At 41.6% G+C, this 21,325-nt stretch overlaps 1 protein-coding gene across 1 annotated transcript in view; it reads right to left on the bottom strand.

Annotated features, from left to right (window-relative positions):
- Positions 1 to 2,443: 2,443 nt before the first annotated feature.
- LAMA1 (laminin subunit alpha 1) overlaps positions 2,444 to 21,325 on the bottom strand; it is a 267,694-nt gene continuing 248,812 nt past the window's right edge. The window contains exons 58-66 of the mRNA XM_013004706.2: positions 20,780 to 20,965; positions 18,816 to 18,951; positions 11,992 to 12,104; positions 8,450 to 8,639; positions 7,747 to 7,905; positions 7,055 to 7,208; positions 5,607 to 5,740; positions 3,758 to 3,980; positions 2,444 to 2,919 (exon numbers count right to left, since the gene is read on the bottom strand). Coding sequence (XP_012860160.1) covers positions 2,759 to 2,919; positions 3,758 to 3,980; positions 5,607 to 5,740; positions 7,055 to 7,208; positions 7,747 to 7,905; positions 8,450 to 8,639; positions 11,992 to 12,104; positions 18,816 to 18,951; positions 20,780 to 20,965 — 1,456 coding nt within the window. The 3' untranslated portion in view covers positions 2,444 to 2,758. The remainder of the gene's footprint in view (positions 2,920 to 3,757; positions 3,981 to 5,606; positions 5,741 to 7,054; positions 7,209 to 7,746; positions 7,906 to 8,449; positions 8,640 to 11,991; positions 12,105 to 18,815; positions 18,952 to 20,779; positions 20,966 to 21,325) is intronic.

Below are 21,325 nucleotides of genomic sequence, written 5' to 3'. Positions count from 1 at the left end.
AAATTATTTTTATTTTCATATTTTAAACTGTGCACTGGCTCCTTTCACCCTCATTTCTGTTGTTGTTCATCCCCCTGTGGGGGCGGGTGTTGTACGCCGATCATTGCAATAGGTTCCCCCTTTCCCTCTCTTCAGCCCCACCTTCCCCTTCCCCTCATTGTATCACTACGCTCATTATTGGTTCTGAGGGGATTATCTGTCCTAGATTCTGTGTGTTGAGAGCTCTTATCTGTACCAGTGTACATGCTCTGTTCTAGCCAGATTTGTAAAATAGAACTGGTGTCATGATGGTTGGGGGGGAGGAAGCATTAAAGAACTAGAGGAATGTTGTGTTTCATCAGTGCTAGATTGCACCTTGGCTGGCTCATCCCTTCCTTGTGACCCTTCTGTGAGGGGATGTCCAATTGTCTATAGATGGGCTTTGGGTATCAATTCAGTGGACCCCATCGTTCACATCCAAATGCTTGTTTGTTTTGGTGCCTGATACCTCATCTTATTGACACCTTGTGTTCACCAGGGTTGGTGTGCTTCTTCCATATGGGCTTTGTTGCTTCCCTGCTAGATGGTCACTTGTTTAACTTCAAGCCTTTATCAGAGCTTTCTTTGTAAGCATAAAGGATTCCTCATTTATTCATTTTTATTGCTCTTATACCTCTTGACACTTTGCGGAATCGTTCACTTAGTTCCAACAGTTTTCTTGCCAAATTTTTGGATTTCCTATATATAGGATTATATCATCTGAAAATAGAGGGAGTTTTATTTCTTCCGTGCCACCTTCAATACTTTTCAGTTCCCTCTCTTGCTTTATACCTCCAGCGAAGACGTCAAGCACAATACTGAACACAGGGGTGATAACGGATGTCTCTGGTTGGTTCCTGTTTCACGCGCGTGTGCTCCGTTTCTTTCCAGTGATAGCAAGGTTGGCCATTCCTTCTGTATATCTGCCTCGTATTATATTGATGAATTTACCTTTTACTCCTAGTTTATTGAAAGTTCTTTCAGGACTGAGGACTGAATTTTTCCAAATGCTCTTTCTGTGTTGGTCAATACGATCTTGAAGTTTTATTTATGTGATGGATTATATTGATTGCTTTTCTAATGTTGATTTATCCTTGCATACCTTGTATGAATCCCACTTGATCATGCCTTTTTTTACATGTACTGTTGAATTCTATTAGCTAGAATTTTACTCAGCATTCTTGTACTTATGTTCTATCTATTTTAGTGATCTTTCTACCTGGTTTGAGTATCAAGGTTATGCCCAATTCATAAAATAAATTTGGGGGCTTTCTATACTCTGGAATAGTTTGAGTAGATTTTGTGTCACTGCTTCTCTATCTATTTGGTTGAATTTACCATTGAAGTCACCAGGGACACTTTGTCCCAATTAGGAGCACTTCCTTGCCCTATATGTGGACGAAGGACCAAGGATTAGACTATCCAAGTCTTGTCTCCCACTACAGCTCGTTCCTATAGAAACATGAGCAGAAAGGTCACCCACACCACAGTGAGAAATCCCTGTACATTTGCACTACTGCCTGTCACCTGCAGCAGCAATGCTCTGTTCTTAAGTCAGCTGCCCAACTGGACTGTCCTTACGGTGCAGGAGTCTGACTTCTCCATTTCACCAGGTGTTGCAGCACAACCAGTTCTTCCACAACTGACTACTGCCTTTCCAGAAGAATATCTTCACACAGCTGTCAGGAGGAAATCGGAAATTCCAAATGCATCATTCACAAGATACAGCTGGCTACAGGCTTAGAGACACGACCCAGACATAGAAGATGGATAGGGACTAGAGCCTCGGTGGCTTCACTCAGTTATCCAATTGTAATCTAACAGACACAAACACTGAATCTGCTGTCTTCCCTTTGGGAAAAGTGTGTCACTGCTGAGAGAGGGAGTGGTAGAGAGCAGACTTCAATCAGTGTTGGAAAATGAAATTATTAGTCAGAAGCATATGGGATAATAGCCACTGTGACCCCATCCTTGGGCCCAGAGCAAAAGAAAAATGAGATTTCAGAAATCTAGGCTTAAAAGTGCTTAGACTATTAAAATGATCATATCTACATGGATTTTAAATTTTCTTTCTTTCTATAATTGTGAATATTCTCCTAGAAAAAGGTGGCTGATCAAGACAAGCAATCTTATTCCAAAAGGTGAGGAGAGGTGACAGTAAAGGAAGAGCGAACTGCTTGCAATACCATTTTAAATCTTTTCGTCTGGCTGAAGACCGGTGAGTCGGTCCTAACTGAACAAGGATGTATCGGAAGGTTGTTCCATCCCTTTCCTTTGCTGCTTTTGCTTCCTATAATTGTTGTAAAGCTCATGTTGTGAATTGTTTGCGCCCAATATTGGAATTTAACCAATGGCATTGTTTTTCTCTTGTAAAAATGGGGGCTTACAATTTTGACAAGAAAACATAACTATTCATACTCTGTTCTAATCTATTGCAGTCTGTAATGATATTTTATTTTTTAAAAGCTCAAAATGCAAAACATGAAATACTGCTGTCATCAACAGAACATTTAGTGTTAACAAAGTTTAAAAAATTACAAAATTAGCCAATTAATTCAAATTATAACTTGAGATATTTAATAGAGGTATTTGTTGTGCATCTGGTTTATGTTTAACATAAGCGCAGTTTTTCTCTCTGGATACATTTAACCTGAGTTGGAAATGAAAGAGACTTTAATTCACGAAAGTAATTCTCCTCAAAATATACATAACGATTGCCAACGGAAGGCTGTCCCTGGGTTCAGGCCTCAGCTCCAGGACAGGAATGAGGGGACACGCCTTGTAGGTAGAAAGCTTTGCTGAAGTCGTAGGATTGCACGTGTGGACCCTTTGTCAGAGTGAGCTTTCTCAAGCAGCCCCGGAATGAGGTTTGGCTGGTCAGGCAATTCTGCTTTACATCAGCTGTTTAAGAAAGAGGGAAAAAGAGATATATCTCACTTAATTTTGTAGAAATGATATAGGCTGCAAAACAGAGACAAGAATAATGGCAAGTGATTTCTCTATCAAAAATACAAGAATTTTTTTAAAAATACAAGAATTTCTTTCCATATTTGTGACTTTGGTAAAGAGTAGAATGCATATGAACATTTTAATATAGAATAATCAAGACATTGTTATGTTAAAAGTCATAGAATAAATGTATATTATTATCAATTCTAACAATTATAAATAGCTGAAATGCATGAGTCTAATAAAATTTAATGTGAAACAATAAGACATATATTTGTTCCCTAAAATTATAAGCCTTTCAAAAAAAAATTTATAAGCCCTTCTGCTCAGTAAAGCCTTCCAAACTTACTTTAAATCCGATCTAGTGTTTTTTTTCACCATCTTTCATCACTATCATTTTACTTTTCCAAGAATTCCTAAGTATTTGAAATGATAGCCTTTCTAACCATAGAGGATTTGTCTCTCAACATCTGTATCTTTTCAATTCCTCTACTCTATTCAAAGAGCCCCAGTGGTGTAGCAGCAGGCTATGTAGTAAGCTACTAGCCACAATGTCAGAAGTTCAAACCCACCAGACACTCTAAAGGAGAAAGATGAGGCTATCTACTCCCATAAAGATGAAAAGTCTTGGAAACCCACAGGGGCAGTTCTGCTCCATCCTACAGGGCCCTGAAGCATTGGAATTGCCTTTAGTAGCAGTAAGCTGTTTGTTTGTTTAGTTTTCATTACCTTCCCAAACTAGGACTTCCCCTAATGGTAGCAAAACAACAGAACAGGGAGCCATACATACCAGGGTAGCCACCAATGTAAATCGGATTGTTAGTGTCTGCCGAGGTGGACTGGGTGTGTGGACTTTCAGCATGAACTGCATCTCCGTCGACGGTCAGAACCACGCGGTGTTTGCTTTTGTTAGCTTGAAGCGTGTGCCATTTCCCATCACAGAGAGTCCTTGGAGCTTTGGGCTCATATGTGGCCGTTATCCTACCAGCCCCATTGTTAACATGAAACAAAAGCTAAACACACAACATACGCAAGTAAACATCTTGGTGACTTTTCCACATTTAAGAAACATTTGTATGATGCTCTTGGAATGGATGAATTCAGAGCATTCCGCTAAAAACAAGGGTTAGCTACTAACAAAAAAGCAAGCTAACAAAACCCATCATTTTGAAAAACAGAAACCTCTTCAAGGAATCAAGAAGCTGTGCAAAATTAAGATTCCCAATAGGGCCAAGGGCCACCTCCAGCGGAACAAGCCTAAAGCACCTTCCAGTATGTACCCCCCCCCCCCATGCTTGTCCTCCGAGGAGGTCCAGCAGTGGAGAAGAGGGTCTAACCACTCACAGCTGACCTGCTCCCTTCGCCTACTCTTCATCTTTGTGTCAAACCACACAGCCTCTATCTGTACGTATCACCGACTCTCTACCCTGTGACGTATAGCCACCCATTTCCCTTCCTGTATTTCTACGCCCATAAAGAGAGATGGTCTCAGAAACCCATCCTGTCCTAATACAGTCACTGTGAGTCAGAATCAACTTGATGGCAAAAGGTGGGTTTTTATACCTCACAAGAACTTTTTACTTATTTTCTAAGGTTTTATGGCACCTAAAAAATCCTACAAGAAGTGTAAAAGCTACTCTCCCCACAAAAAAGGAATTTCTCACATATTTTACATCTTATCTATGTTATTATCTGATTGCTGATCTTTAAAATTTTTTTAATGGTTTCCCAAGAATTTTAATATACATCTTTATTTTTTATAGCCCAACTTCAAACAATACTGAATAGCTTTATAGACAGTATTAAAAACCATACAACTGAATACTTGCAATTCTCCACCGCTCCCACCCCTGACCTTTGCAAAGCTTCGGTTTTCTGAGGTCCCACTTGCTGTGGCGGAGTATCTGCAGGTTGTCAGGAGGGAGTCAGGGAAGGTGCTTTCATAGGGCCTGAAGGGACACTCTCTGTGGACCCATAAGCTCTTACTGTCCTTACAATGAGGCAGCGATTTGAACAAGATGCTACACTAAGGGAGAGGTGATGATGGGTACATTTCATTGCAACTTCTTATGAATCTGCATTTATTCCCAAATAAAAGGTTAAAGTAATGCCAGTGGGTGTCAAAAAAGCTCATGAAAAAAAATGGAATTAAAGAATCACGGCTGTTTCCATGAGCTTTTAGAAGCATCCTTGTACTGAGGCGAGAGGCGCATCAGGCTGTTTCATGAATCTTTTGAATACGTGTTGGATTGCAAGTTTGGTAGTTCAAACCCACCCGTTACTCTGAGAGAGAGAAAACAATGAAGCTGTCTGGTCCCATCAAAATTTGCAAAACTTCAAAAATCCTATAGGGTGTCACTGTGAGTTGGAACCAACTCATAACAGTGGATGGTGATAGATGGACATCAGATGGATAACGTTCGCTCATACAGTTTAAGGAAAAAAGCTTTGCTATAACTTTACTTTCGAAATGATGAAAGAAGTGGAGTAAAAGATTTTTGAATAATTTGTATTTAAATATTTATTGACCCTTCTCCTCTACTTCATTACAGTAGACGGTTGGATCTAGGTGGTGGTTTCTGAACTGCTCGGTTCTGTCACTGGGCCACTGGATGATCCTGCCAAGGCTCAGCACCTACCTTTCCATGGACGATCTCTAATCCAATGGCATCCACTTCGGCATTGCTGATCCCCAAGAGGACACCATTCATGGAAGCCGTCCGGAACTCGAGGGTGATGTTTAGGTCGGACCGGACTTTATAGCCTTCTTTAACTGGACAACAAGAGGACAACGCAGAGTGAGAGGGGAACCTTGCCAGGCTGGCGATGGCCCAGCTCACAGGGAGGCTGTGGGCTGCATACTGCTGCTCCTGACTGAGGCTCAAAAGACTTGGTTCTTTTCCTCTGGGTCAAGGACCACAAGCAAGTCCTACACCCTGAACCTCAGCTTCTGAGTCTGTTCCGTGCAATCTACTGAGAAAAGCCAGACTCGATTGAGAACAGGCGTGTCCTTTCAACCATGGCCACATAGGCATTTGTACCCTGCACAGGTTTGCTCTATGGAAGAGCGAAGCAAAAAACCAAAAGGATTTGATCCGTATCAAATCCTTCATCATGATCTGGAGGTTGATTTTACTTTGCTAATTTCTACATACTGGTTATCATCATTTACTGAGTGTGTCAGAAAGAGAGGGAGTTTAGTTGAGAGAATTTTTATTGAGGTGATGAAAAAACTGAGAAGACGGTGAACTATTTGCAGTAGCAGGTGGTTGATGTTATCTCCAGGGATGAAGGAAAATAGGAGAAAGTGGAAAAACCATAGCTTGGGAGCTGGGGTACGGGGCGGGGAGTTGCCCAACAAGACCCATAGGCTGAACCAGGAAGAAGTTACCTAAGCTGCCATAGGAAATGCAGAGTGAAGGAGAGAAAAGTGCTAGCCCTGTCCCTTCTCGCACTTCCCAACTTTCCATCTCAGCCTTCCTGGAAGCCAGAGGGCATTGGAGCCAGAGATCCAGCTCTTGCGATAGAAGGCAGAATGGGGCAGAGAGAGCATGTACTTGGGTAAGCAGGAAGTTCACCTGCAAATCAAGCATCTAAAGGAGGGATTGGATAGTCATTGCAGAAGCCAGTTCTAAGTTCAGAGGAATTTCAATTCTCAAATATTTTAGAGATTTCAACTCCATTTTAAAAAATTGGTTGTTTTCAGCAATCTAAATAGGATCAATCAAACCTGACTTGTATTCAGCTTGCTGGTCTACATATTCCATGTACCTAATTCTTATTCAAAAGCCGTTAGGGAATTGGACAGCGAGAGTGTGCCGTACATAAGTTTGAGGACAGGACAGATGAAATGAACACTGTGTGCCTGTCCTCTGTCAGGAGTCACATGATTGCTGACGGGGGAGAATAAGAGATGAGGAGGCTCTTACTTTAAAGGCCAAGAAATTAGAATAAACCGAGACATTTAACTAGAAGTGGTCTTCCTTCAGCCTTGCTCGGTCCTGTCTTCTACAGTTCTCAGATGCATGTCTTCCTAGACTGCAGGCTGATTCCAAAAGTTTTCCTTAAGCTGATGGATAATACATACCAAGAGCAGCATATCCACTTCCTTCAAAGAAAGTTCCTTCTTGAGCCACTGCATAGCATTTGTTCACTGCAGAAGCAGACACTGGGTTGCCCATGTCCAATGGTTTGCTGTTAATGGTCACCGCCTCAATGCAGGCAGGGATGCTGTGGGTGATCTGAGCCAGATATAGAGAAGATGGTGGTAATTATGATGGTATAGTGAGGGCACATTTCCCCCCTATAGTTCATCACATTTGCAAGCTCATTAAAGCAAATTAAAATATTATCTTTTTGTTCTTTAAATTAAGTTGCTGAAATACTTCACACATGTTTGAGTACATCTGAACATTGTGGATAATACAATAAAGATGGTTTCTAATATTTAATAAAATATCAGGGAAATAAGAAAGCTGAATTTACAAATCTTTAAAGATAACTTTGATGGTCTTTCTCCATTCATACTATGGCTCAGTGGCTGGGAAAATGAAAATGCTCATTAAGTAATAGGAAGGAAAGTTTGGCTAGACCTTAAAGGGAAATCAGCACATAAACTCTAGGGACATGTTCTGAAGGATATGCATATATTGTAGTCAAGCACCAGGGTCATAGAAGGTGATTTAACCATAAATATGTGAAGAACAACTTTCCTGTACAAAATACATGAACACACCATACTCCTGGTAAAGCACACGTCTATATCGGGAAGATGCTTACATTTCCAATATTTTTGGCCCTGTACTCAGCAGGAAGGCCTCCTAGGTAGAACTTTCCTTCCACATCCAATGTTGTGCCATCACCCACCGTGGGCACTGCTGGGGATTCTAGCTTGTCAACAGTCAAGAATCCCTTTCTTTTAACATATTCTGTCTTGACCTAAAGCAAAATGAAAACATCTATGATTTTTAATGAACACAAGGAAGCATTACAGCTTTTTTTTTTTCAATATCCATTTATTACAGCTGTATTACTTGAACTCCATCCTAAAGGATGGATCAGGGTTTCACCTATTTGGCCTTGAGACAGAACTGAGTCTGGCAGAAGTGCAGACCCAGGGTTGGGGAAAGCATATTTCCAAATGAAAAGTCTTCCAGAGTTCTATGTATCAGCAAGCCAGTGTATGAGCTCAGCTCTGGTCTATCTGTGCCATAGGTGATGGCTTTGACGTCTTCGCATTTAGAGGGTGTTTGGGGAACGGTTGCTTCCTCCTGCCAGTGTTTACTGTCAGAGCCTGGAGGATCTATATGAAACAGAAAGCACCTTTGCCTTCACAGAGCTGCAGTTCTCTGGGGGCGATACACTAGGCCTGGGGTAGGCTAGCGTCTAAGGGAAGCATTCCATTGCAGTGCTATGGCGCAAACAAAAGTGACAAATTGAATAGCATTCAGACCATGATATTGCAAAGCTCCAAATAACATACCATGTGCCACTGGCCGTCATTGATCTGTGTGGGGTGTGAGACCTTTGTCCTGCTTTTGCCAAGGTCAAACATGAAGTGGAGGTAGCCCCCATGGAGCTGGAGTGTAGCATAATCAACTTGGTTCTGATGAGCCATGTAGTAAATGAGACCACGGGAGGCAAATGTTCGTATCCTGAGCTGAACAGAAAGCCTGGAAGAAAACAAGAGCTGCTCATTCAGAAAGGAATCACTTTTAACTCTTTTTTAAACATAACCCCAAAGAGAGAAGTCAATAAGTATTTCAATATAGATATAGAAAGATAGATAGCTAGGCATGAGATTCATTCATTCATTGATCCATCTACTCGTTCAACAAATGGTTCTTTCTACCACATATGCCTGAAACTCTCCTAGCTGCTCAGGATAAAGCAGTGAATGAAAAAGGTAGATCCCATCTTTCCTGAAGTGAATATCAGAAACTATACACGAGGACTGAGTGCCGGACAGAGAGTTAAGACTGGGTCATGCAGAGGGGAATTGGTGGCCACCTTTAGTAGTCCTAGCATTAAGTCAAATGCTTCTTCCGTCTGGTGTGTGATTTATGACTTGGATCAGGCAAGAGTGAGGGGCAGGGAGTGGAAGGCAGCTATTAGAATAGATGGCAGAGGCAAGATGGTGGCATAGCATGGTGTACTGGATATGAGGAGGAGTTAAGCGAATTCTGAAATGTTCCAGAGGAAAACTCAATAGGACTTCCTGATGGACTTAGCTTGGTAAGTGAGGGAAAGAAAACAATTTCAAAATCTCATATAGGTTTGGGCCTTGGCACTAGAAGAATGTGATCATGCCTACAGCAATGGGGAATACCAGGAGAGCAGGCTTGTGCAATATCATGAAACTGCTTTGGTGTACTACAGTTCCGTTGTCTCCTAACGCCCACATGGGCTGTCGACTAGCCAGTTGGTTATACACTGTGGCAGGGCTAATGAGGTGGGGGTTGGGACATGTAGTTGATGTTTAAAATCATGGGACTACAGAAGGTTGTATGGATGAGGGCTTGGGATGTTCTTTGCTGAAAGAAGAGCCTGCTAAGTAAAGTGATAAGGACTGGCAGGCAGAGGAACAGGGAAATTAGGAGAGGATTTGAACAGTCGAGTATGTGTAATGCTGCTGAGTATACCACAGAGAGGGCAACTCTGGGTGGGCCCACATAGAGGTCTTAGATAACTCTAAGAAGAACAACCTGTGAAATGAAGTAGAGGGTGAATAGTTGGCCAGGTGAGAAGAGGTTAGGAGGTTAGGAGCAGACAGACAGTAATAGAAACTCTTTCCAAAAGTCTTACTGTGAAACAGGGTCTAGCTATTGGGTCTGTACATGAGGAGCAACGTGTGAGGTTTCTGTGTGCCAAGCTAGAAGGCGAAGGAGTGGGTATAAGTGTAACGATTGCAGGTATGGACTTTGGCAGCTGACTACTGATGGCTGAACCCCAGCTCGCTCTCTCACCAGCTGGGTGACTTGGAATAGATTGGCCTAACTTCTCTTTGTCTCGTTTCCTTCAGTATAATTAAGGATAATCATAAGACCTGCCTCATAGAATAATTATGAGGCTGAAATTAGTGGCATGTGTAAAATGTGGAGTGCAGTCTTCGCTGCGCTTCTTATCAATCAGCACACCTGTGGGCTGATGGTAAGTCGTGTTAATGAAGGGACGATGGGGGCTGCTGTTATCCCTGAGGAGGAGAGGGGCGCAGGACCCAGAGTGGGGGGTAGCCTTGCTAGGAATAGGGCCCCTCATCTAAGGTCATGGGAGAAGCGACAGTAAGTTGAGAGCAAATGGTGGTGCTGGCTCTTTTTTATTGTAAAAAGACAAAGCCCCCCCTCCCCCCCCAGTGAGGTAAAATCATCATCTAGGGTTCAAACAGAGGTGTGAGGATGTATGAGATATTGGAATTTGAAGACAAGCCATGAATAGGGTATGATAGAAAATAAAAGGCGAGCATGCTAAAGAAAGTAATGGACTATTTTGTAATTTAGAGCGTCCATCTGTGATGTGTGTTCATTGTTTTCAAGAACAATGTGTCAGGAGAGAGATATGCATTTCTCCAACTGTCATGACCAATTTCAGTTCTGGCATGGAGAAAGCAGATTGGTGGGTTGCAAACTGGGGTTACAATAGTGGAGGACAGAAGGCATGTATGACAGAACAGTTAATACTAGCAGGCAATTTCTTGGGCGGGGTGGGGGTGGGGGGTGCGCATCGAGGCATTCGATGTGGGGGCAAGAGAAGAGGGCTGACCGTACTGAAAAGAAGTACAGCTAGTAACTTAGAGACTGCGATGGGGGTAAGAAGTGCTAGGATTTGAATATCAAACTAGAAATGAGAGGGCTGAAGAGTGAACCGTGGTCAGAAGTCAGGTGACCAGGGTGCGGAGTCACAGACAATAGTAGCGAAGGGGAAAGTCTGAAAGTCTGGACTTTGGTGGAACGGGAGAGGCGGAGGCGGAGAGAGGAATATGTGGAGCAGGGCAATCTCAGCTAGGGAGACCTTGCATGTCATGGGGCAAGGGAGGTTTTGTGGAGAAGGGTTCTGGGGACAGACAGCCACCAAGTCCAGGACCTTGTGGAGGAATGGGTGCAGTGTAGGAATTCGAGGACATAGAGAAAGAGTTTAGGTAGACAATGGCACCCATCTAGGGGGACTTTAAAGAGAATGGGATAAAATGCCAAAGGATGATCAATCTGGGGGTGGGGGGGTTTGAGGATTTTGGAAGAAAGACTTATTTAGATAGATATAGACAGTGAACCCTCGCCACTTCGCGCTTCGACTTCCGCGGCTTCACTCTATCGCGGTTTTTGCATAACAGTGCATGCTCTGTCATTACTGCCACTGATTGGCTCATACAGTACACGCTTCTGTCTGCATCGCTACGTATTGGAGCTACGTATCAGATGCATTTTTGCTTTTGTACAGTGTACTGTAATTGTTTGCGATTTTTAAGAAATTTTATCTAAGCCCTATGATGACTCCTAAACAAGCTGCTTCTTCTAAGCCTTCTGACAATAAAAATAAGCCCCAGAGGAAGATGCTCACCATCCAGGAAAAGGTAAAACTTTTGGATATGATCAAAGATGGCAAGAAAATCATGGAGGTTGCACGCCATTTTGACTTGAATGAGTCTTCCGTTCGCTCCATCCGTAAAGAGGAAAAAAACATCCGTGCTACGGCTACTTTCACTTTCAACAAGGAAAAGCAAAGCGCAAAGAATCCTACTTCGCGGAATTTCATTTATCATGGTAGGGTCTAGAACCGATTAACCGCGATAAACGAGGGTTCACTGTATATGTGCCAGCCATCAGCAAGAAGAGGTAAAGACAAGAAAGACAAACTCTTCATGAGCCCCTCTTTCTCTTTTCTCAGCTGCCATGTGGCTGTCACTCATGTCCCCATATTAAAGAACACAGAAGCTTCCTTTGGACAAGGCTTGTGGATGAAGGGCCCTCCCAGACTCCTCTAGCACAAAGAGGAATCGATGCCTCATAGCAGTGGTAGAGAAATACCCACCTCTTTCTAACAGCAGACTGATTAAAGTGAAACACAAAGTGGCTGTCCTGTGCCAGGCCAAACTGCTGAGCCTTGGGAATGAAGCCCGGGGCTCTGTCCACTGCACACAGTCCCTGAAAGTAAAGCATGGGAACGGTCAGCCTTCTGTAGCCGGACACCATCCATCATGTATGTTTGTCCCCATGATGAACACACCTCGGAAGTTAGCATGCCAACACACCAACAACCTGTATGCATTAATTTAATCATCTTTTATTGCTGTGGTTAGAAGCCTTCAACTTGGTTCCTGCTCACAGCAACCCTGTGGACACCAGAACTAAGCACTGCTGGGACCGGCACAGCGCTCCCAATTTTTCTGTGTGTTGCAGCCACTGTGTCAATGCATCTTGCTGAGGGCCTTCTTTTTCACGGCACCTCCTCTTTACCCAACCTGATGTACCTTTTCGGGGAAATAGTCTTTCTTTATAACCTGTCCAAAGTCCATGAGAAAAAGTCTCACCAGCCTTGCCTCTAAGGAGCCGTCTGGCTATATTTCTTCCAAGGCAGATCTGTTTGTTCTGTTGGCAGTCCATGGTCCCTTCGATATGCTTTACCAGCACCATAACGCAAATGCATGGCTGCTGCTCTGGTCTTCCCGATTCAATGCACACCTTTCATGCACATACACCTGATGAGAGCAGTCCCACCTTAGTCCTGGAAGTAATCTACTGACTTTCCAACACTTTCAAGAGGTCTCATGGAGCAGATTTACCCAAGGCAATGCATTGTTTGATCCCTTGACTGCTGCTTCCATGAGCATTGCTTGTGGATCCAACCAAGACAAAATCCTTGACAACTTCCATCTTTTCTGTTTAGCATGGTGTTAGCTATTGGTCTAGTTCTGAGGATTTTGGTTTTCTTTACATTAAATTGTAATTCATACTAAAGGCTTCAAAACTTGATCGCTACCAGCAACTACTTCAAGTGCTCCCCACTGTCAGCAAGCAAGGTTGTGTCAACTACATACAATAAGCCTTCTTCCAAGCCTGATGCCACGTTCTTCTTCATATAATAGTTTCTCTGATGATGTTCTCGGCACACAGATTGGATAAGTATGGTGGGAGGATACAATGTTGACACACGTTTCCTCATTTTAAACCTCGCAGTATGCCCTTGTTCTGTTCATAAAACATCCACTTGAGCCATGTACAGGTCCTATATGAGCACTATATTATTATTCCCAAAGTAACATAATTTGTTATGATCCACACCATTGAACCACTTTGCATAGCCAATAAAGCATCTTTCTGGTAATCTCTTCTTTTGGCTCAAATCCATCTGCCATCAGCAAGGAGATCCCTTTTCCATGTCCTCTTTGAGTCTGGCCTGAACCTCTGGTGGCTCGCTGTTGTTGGATGACGCTCAGGGACATTTTACTTGCATGTTGTCCTATAATTTGTGTACTGTGTTGGGTCACCTTTCTTTGAAATGGACAAAACATGGATTTCTTCGAGTCAGTCGGCCAGGTAGCTGTCTTAAAATTTTCTGAGCATAGATCAGTGAATGCTTCCAGTGCTTCAACAGCTTGTTGACACGGTTCAGTTGGTATTCCATCAATGGGGGTCAGCTCCTGGGGTCTGTGTGTGTGTTAATGTTTTCAGTGCAGCTTGCACTTTTTCCTTTAGTGCCACTGGCTCTTTATCATATGCCACTTCTTGAAATGATGAAATGGCAATTGTTTTTTGTTTGGTACAGTGTCTCTGTATATCCATCTTCTTTTGGTGCTTTCTACATCATTGATATTTTACCCAATAATTTTACCCACTCTTTCTATATTGCAACTTGAGGATTGAATAATTTCTTTAGTTTTTCAGTTTAAGATATACTGAGCATGTTCTTTTTTTAGTTTTCTAAAACCTGACCCCTTTACTTATTTCCTTATATTTTACTTTGTTTTCTTGAAATTTTGGTCTTTGACATTTCCAGCTCTGATTTCATCATCTCTTCCATTCGTCTTAGCTACTCTATGATTGAGAGCAGGCCTTAGAGTCTCTTCTGAAATCCACTTTGATGTTATCTTTCTTTCCTGTCTTTTAATGAGCTTTGGTTTTCTTGCATGATGTTCTTGGTGTCCTCCTGAAGCTCATAACATCTCTTGTCATTAGTATTCAATGCATCATCTTTGTTTTGAATAATTGGGTCAAACTCTCCCTTACTCATTAAAATTTATTTTTAATACTTTTATTGGGGGCCATTACACCTCTTATCACAATCCATACATTCATCCACCTTTGCACATATGCCATCATCATCATTTTCAAAGTATTCTCTTCCCACTTGATCCCCTGATATCAGCTACCCATTTCTTCCCTCCCCACCCCACCCTCCCTCATGAACCCTTGATAAGTTATAGATTAATATTTCCATATGTTATATCATCCTCCATTGCCCCTCACCCACTTTTCTGTTATTTGTTCCCCTGGGAGGGGGTTGTAAATTGATCCTTATGATCAATTTCCCCTGTCTCCCCCCACCATCGCCTAATCCTACTCTACTCTCATTGTTGGCCCTGAAGGGTTTAATCTATCCTGGATTCCCTGTGTTGCAGTGTGGATGCTCTGGATGCAGTGTGGATGCTCTGGTCTAGCCAGATTTGTAAGGTAGAATTGAGATCATGATGGTAGGGTGAAGGAAGCACCAATGAACTAGAGGAAAGTTGTTTATTTCATTGGTGTTATACTGCACCCTGATGGGCTCAGCTCTTCTCTTTGACCCCTCTGTGAGGGGATGTCCAATTGTCTACAGATGGGCATTGGGTCTCCACTCCATGCCTGCCCCCAACCCCATTCACCTTGGGTAAGGTTTTGTTCTGGGTCTTAGATGCCTGATCCTTGATCCTATTGACACCTCATGATCACACAGGCTGATGTGCTTCTTCCAAGTGAGCTTTGTTGCTTCTGAGCTATATGGCTGCTTGTTTATCTTCAACCCTTTAAGACCCCAGATGCTATATTTTTTGATAGTCGGGCACCATCAGCTTTCTTCACCACATTTGCTTATGCACCCACTTTGTCTTCAGCGACCATGTGGGGAAGGTGAGCATCACAGAATGGTGGATTGTTAGAACAAAGTGTTCTTGTGTTGAGCGAGTACTTGCCCTTACTCATTGTTAACATTCATCTGTACAACTGCATATTCTAAGTGTCCATAGTAATGTTCATGCTGTCCATTGTTATAAAGAATTAGATGGAATAAAGTTTTAATATTTTTTAATTCATTTCATAAAACTTGGTATACTTCTGATGAAATGCTACATTTTTCCCCCTAGGAAGGCAACTTGTGCTTCTTTTCCCCCTGAATTTGACTCAAATTCACTCAAGTTCAGGAGTAAGATTCAAACAATTTAACAGTCCATTGCTGCCCTGATGACCATTTTAAATATTAAAAACAATATTCTGAAAGGTAGTTTATTCTTTTACATAGCTAACATTTGAATAAGAACAAGAAGTATACAACACTAGACTATATCGTTAGGAAGAGTTTAAAAATACTAATGAAAATATTAAATAATACCTGGCCCAAAACCAATAAAACAGCTATTTAAGATATTTACATATTGCTTCTTGTTTGGTGCCTCACTTGCAATATTCTTTACTTTCATCTGAGCATCATTGGCTGTGTGATTTATCCTTAACCATCTTTTCACTGTAGCAGTAGGATCCCATTCCTTTAGCGGTAGGCTAATTAGACAACAGTCACAGTGTTTGATACATTAGAAACAGACCATTTTTATGAACATATTATGTTCATCTTTGAAAAATTCCTTCTGTTTGTGCTGAATTGCAGCAATTATTCTGACAATATCCTTAGTTCGCTGAACACTTTCAGGAATGGCACAATTCACTCGGAAGCTCTCATGGGACTTTGGGCCTAAAACAAAGCTGAAAGGAAGGAGAGCTTGTCCCTGTCGGGCTGTTTGGCAGGTTTTCTCTCTACTTTATATGCTTGCTTACTGGAAAAAGAAAATCAAGAGAGTGAAAATGTGGCATTTCATCACAAGTATACCAAGCCTTATGAAATGAATAAATAAATATAAAAGCCTTAATTCTGTCTAAACCTTTATACCAATGGGTGGCACGGACATTCCTATGGACATTTAGAATCTGCAGTTGTGCAGTGAATGTTAAACATGAGTGAGGAATGCAAATTTGTGATTTCTCCACTGGGCAGCTGCTCAACTGGCCACCATAGAGAGAACTCTGACTCCAAGCACCCTTTTCAACAATTGGTTCACTAATTCAAGAAGAAAGTAGATATTAGTCTGCTGAACTTGTGCAAACAGGCTGAGTCCTGCCACTGCTTCAATGCCACCATCCAAATCATTGTTTTAAATCAAGGAATATGAAAAATCCAATGGAGAAAATACACGGTCAAGGTAAAAGATGCAGTTTTTCATGTAGCCAAATAGCCACACACACTCTTTCCACTTTTTCCTCCTAGCCCAGACTCTCCTACTGCCTCTGTTGCTCCGGGGAACACAGACCAATTGTGACATGTGGGATGTCCACTTGCAAGCTTTTTTTAAAAAAAATTATTATTTTAAAGTTTTATTGGCATATAATCCACATAGCATTGAATTCAAGTTAAACCCAATAAAAAAGAGTTGCACAATCATTACCACCATAAGTTTTAGAACATTTTCTACTTTCTAGTACGCATTGTTATTACTTCCCATCCTACCCCCCACTCCACAGTCCCAAGAAAACACGAATGCAGATACTATCTGTATAGAATTACCTATCCTGAATTTCATATATAGAAAAACATACCAAAAATGACAATAATAAAATAAAACAGAGAAAATCCTCAATCAAAAAGAAAGCAGAAAATATTAAAAGCTAGAACAATTTTAAAATGGGTCAAAAAGAGATCACATGATAGATAAAGTGTTAGATTTTAACCTAACTACATCTGTCATAATCAACTTCCCAATGTACTTTCACTTGCAAGGTTTTCCAACCCCTGACACTGCAGGAAATAAGGAAGTAGAACAGATCACTGAACACAGTTTTTGGCTAATTAACTGGCTGCCAAAGGAAACCATGAATCAGAGTCTTACAAAGTGTCTGGGTTGTACATAGCAGCCTCAGAAGCTACTCTCTTCTCTTTTGGGGGTCATTTTTGTAACTATATCTGCCCTAACACTCGAAGAACCCAACGGGGCTGGGGTATCATGATTGAACTACTGAATAAAGATTCTATGGGAAAATACTCATCAAAAGGGGGAATCAATTCAGAATGGAATTTCAAATTCTCATGGAATCCAGATTTTCTGGAGCCATAAAGTCTGGATGAATTCCTGAAATCATTACCGTGAGATAATTGTTAAGACTTAAATTAAAAATATGCCTTGAATTCTTCTTAAAACTAACCAAATTGGCTTAGTTCAAAATGGCCCTGGTTGTCTAGTGGTTAAACGTTGAGCTGAGGTCCTGGAAGTCAGCAGTTTGAAACCACCAGTTCGCTCCTCAGGAGAGAGAGAGGATTTTCTATTCCCGTAAACAATTCATCTTAGAAACTCCCAGGAGAATTCTGCCCTGGCCTACAGAGTTGCTATGAGTTGGCATCAACTGGGTGGCTGTGCGAGGATAAAGAATATCTGCCTTGATCGCTGTATTCTTCAAAAATGTGTCTATGCAGGATCAAGTGGACAACCACAGGAATGACTAGGCACGGGACAGCAAGGGTTCGTTAATGGGGGAAGAACCATTTGGACGCAGAGAATGAGAATGGTTGTACAATTTGAAGAATATTATCAATGTCACTTAATTGTACATCTAGAAACTGCTGAAGTGTCACATATTCTTCTGTGTATACTTTCGATTACACGCACCCAACCATTATTTTAAGAAAATACTTGGTTAGAACTAGTGCTTCCTATATGAATCAAATCTTTCATTTTTTTTAAAAAGGTTACAATAATATGTATGAAGTCTTATGTGAATTTTTTGAGGAAAATCTTATCTTTTAATTCCACTTTCTACAAAACCTTTGATGCCCCTTCATCTGAAGTACTTATTTTTGTGTTCCTACAGTGAATCTAATGCGAGAGGGAGTCCTAATAGAAACCCCATCCAAAATCTGGTTGCATGGCAACCAAGTTATGGTAAAAACCTTCACCCGGAACTGCATCACCTTTTCATTTGCTCGGAGAACCACTCTCCGCCCTTTCCTGGGTGACTAACTTTTTAACTCTTCAGGGGGGGTGAGTGAGCAAGCTTTCCAAGCTTGTTTGAGACTAGCTGCAATTAGGGTCTGTCCATGAAAGGTTCGGGTGGGAGACTGCCAGAAGGGGGAGAGAAGAAACGAGTATTTCTCCCTCTCTTCAGTTCCTCTTAAGGAGCTGTGGTTGTGCAGTGGGTTCAGAGTTGTGCTGTTGACTGCAAGGTTGGAAATTTAAATCACCAGCCAGTCCTTGGGAGAAAGAGAAAGCTGTCGGCTTTCACGGAGATTTACCGTGTCAGAAGCCCTATGCAGGTCACTACGTGCTGGAATTAACCCAATGGCATTGTGTTCTGGTTTTCTCTCTTCAGGTAACCTTTCTAGCTGTGCCTTTCTTCTCTGGGCTTCCAACCTGATAATCCATTGACCTTCTCTGTGACCCAGATCCCTCTGAGCAGCCCGAACTCTCAAGCTCTGTTGACACCATCCAGGACTGAGTAACTCCAGTTGGCCCCACCAGCCTCTCCAAATCTTGGGTTAATAGTTCCCCATTGCAATTTCATCTGGCCCGGGTTCCTTTGTTCTGCTCGGAGCTGGATGCTACAGTGAAAGACCTTACTTACTGGACTGGGTAGAGGTTGCGGTTCTGGCAGACGTGCGGCGTCCTCTCCTTGAAGAGCCCACTTGGCTGATTCTGAAAGCAAGCAGGTGTCTAAGTCCACCTGTTCATAGCCAACTGCACTAGTAAAGTCTAGAAGTCTAGAAACAAACAAGAAAGTGTATTCTAAGTCCAGCTATTATGAACCAAGACCTGAACTAATGTCATTTATAAATGCACAATTAAATCATTAACATGTTACCAATTTTATGAGTTTTGTAGTAATTGATCATCACCCACCTGTCAGGTCAAAGGATCCTAGTGGCACAGGGGATAAACCTGTGGCTCCTAACTGAAAGATCAGCAATTGGAACTCACCAGTCACTCCACGGGAGGAGAATGAAGCACAGTACTTCCATTAAGATGTACAGTCTTGGAAACCCTGCGGGGGTGGTTCTATTCTGTCCGGTAGACTGGGAATCAACTCAATCACATGGGTTGTTTGTCAGTTTGCTGTACTACAGCAGCTTACATGTTGTTATGATACTAGAAGAATGTCATTGGTATTTCAGAGGTGTCACCCATAGTTGACAGGTTTCAATGGGATCTCTAGGCTAAGACAGGCCCTGGTGACCCACTTCTGAACATTACCAAAGGAAAGCTTATAAATTCCAACAGAATCCATATTGTATGCTAAGCCCTCTACAGGGCACTTTGGTGGCACAATGGTAGGAGCACTCAGGGCTAACCACAAAGTTGTTGATTTGAGCTCACCAACTGATACCCAGTAGGGATGTATGGCTGTCTCCTTCCATAGCTACAGTCGTGGAAATCCCACAGGAGCAGTTATACCCTGTCCTATATGGACATTCTTAGTCATAATCAAGTTGATGGCACGGGATTTGATAGAGTTGAACATGACTCCTCTAGTTAGAAGGCACACTGTGGCTGCAAGAATATTGTTGTTAGTGGCCGTTGAGTCAGTTCCAACCCGAGTCATCTCATGTACAACAGGGTGAAACACTGCCCAGTCCCGGGCCATCCGCAGCACTGTGGCTTGTGTTTGAGCCCATGGTTTCCGCCACTGTGTCAATCAATCTCCTTTCCCCCCAAGCATGCTGTGCTTTTCTAGAGACTGGTCTTTCCTGAAAACAAGGATAATGTATGTGAGATGAAATCTCACTGCCCTTGCGCCTAAGGAGCATTCTGGCTGTACTTCTTCTAAGACAGATTTCCTTGCTGCTTGGGAAGTCCATGGTACTTTCAATATTCTTTGCCAACATCATAATTCAAATGCATTAATTCTCTTCATTTTTCTTATTCAATTTAATGAGTTAAAAATATAAGTGATTTGCATCACACCATCTCCATATTCTAAGTGTTTGTGAAAATAGCCTTGATGATTGTATAATGCCACTAGATGGGATCAAACAATAGAATTATATGTGAATGGATATACTGAATTGTGTAAGATATGGAAAAAAACTATTATCGGGAAAAATGAAAAACAAGGGTTCCTGGGTGTAGGGTGGGGGAGGGCAGGGATAAAGGGGAGCTGATATCAAGAAGTTCAAAAGGAAAGAAAATATTTTGTCACAGATTGTGGTAGCAATTGTACAATATTGCTTGATATGATTGAACCATGAAATGTTATGGTAGCTATAAGAGCTCCCAATAAAATGATTAAAAATTAAATATATATATATTTACCTCTGATATTTATTCACAAGTTGGTCGGACTACTGTGTAATGACTATGTATCCAAGTATATGGGTGCATGTGTATGTGTGTATCAGTCATCATTCTAATCTAATAAAATTTACTTGAGGGAAGTGTCACGATGGAAAATGTCGCTCACTTGCTATCCAGGAACTTGCAGAATTTTTAGACACTTTCAAGTAGCAAAATTAGATTGCAGGTTAGTAATTCACACTCACCATTATAAGATAAAAAATTGTAAAAACATGCTTAGCGCACAGTTACACTTACTCCATGTTAAATATCAGGTTTCTGATGCAGCCGTGGAAGGACTGTCTCATTTTGAGCACAGAGGCCGCTTTCCTCTCTGGAATGCCTCCAATGTACAGGCTGGATATGTTTAATGTCTTGCTTTCTGCTAATGTGCCCAGCCTCATTTCTACAGGACTGCTCTCATCCAGCTGGACTGTGATCACTCTAAAAGGTCAAAGAGGAAGAAAGTGAAAGCTGTATAGTATAATATATTATGTTATAATAACATATATGATATGGTATAATAAACAATAAAAGTAAGCTATTATTGAATAATAAAAAGTTCATGAAGACAAATCTTAACATGATATTGTGTGGCTAAAACTACGAATCTTTAAAATGAAAATTTACAAGGAAACCTTCTCCAGAAGTGAATGGACTATCGTTAGCTATCATTGAATTATCAATGAATTAGCTATCACTGAATTGTCAACGAATTAGCTATCATTGAATTATCAATGAATTAGCTATCACTGAATTATCAATGAATTAGCTATCACTGAATTATCAATGAATTAGCTATCA

The sequence above is a fragment of the Echinops telfairi genome, unplaced genomic scaffold (genome assembly GCF_000313985.2).
Source record: "Echinops telfairi isolate 266 unplaced genomic scaffold, ASM31398v2 ScPeMD7_57;HRSCAF=196, whole genome shotgun sequence".
In the NCBI taxonomy this organism is placed as follows: Eukaryota; Metazoa; Chordata; class Mammalia; order Afrosoricida; family Tenrecidae; genus Echinops; species Echinops telfairi.
This window is presented reverse-complemented; position numbering and strand designations above follow the sequence as displayed.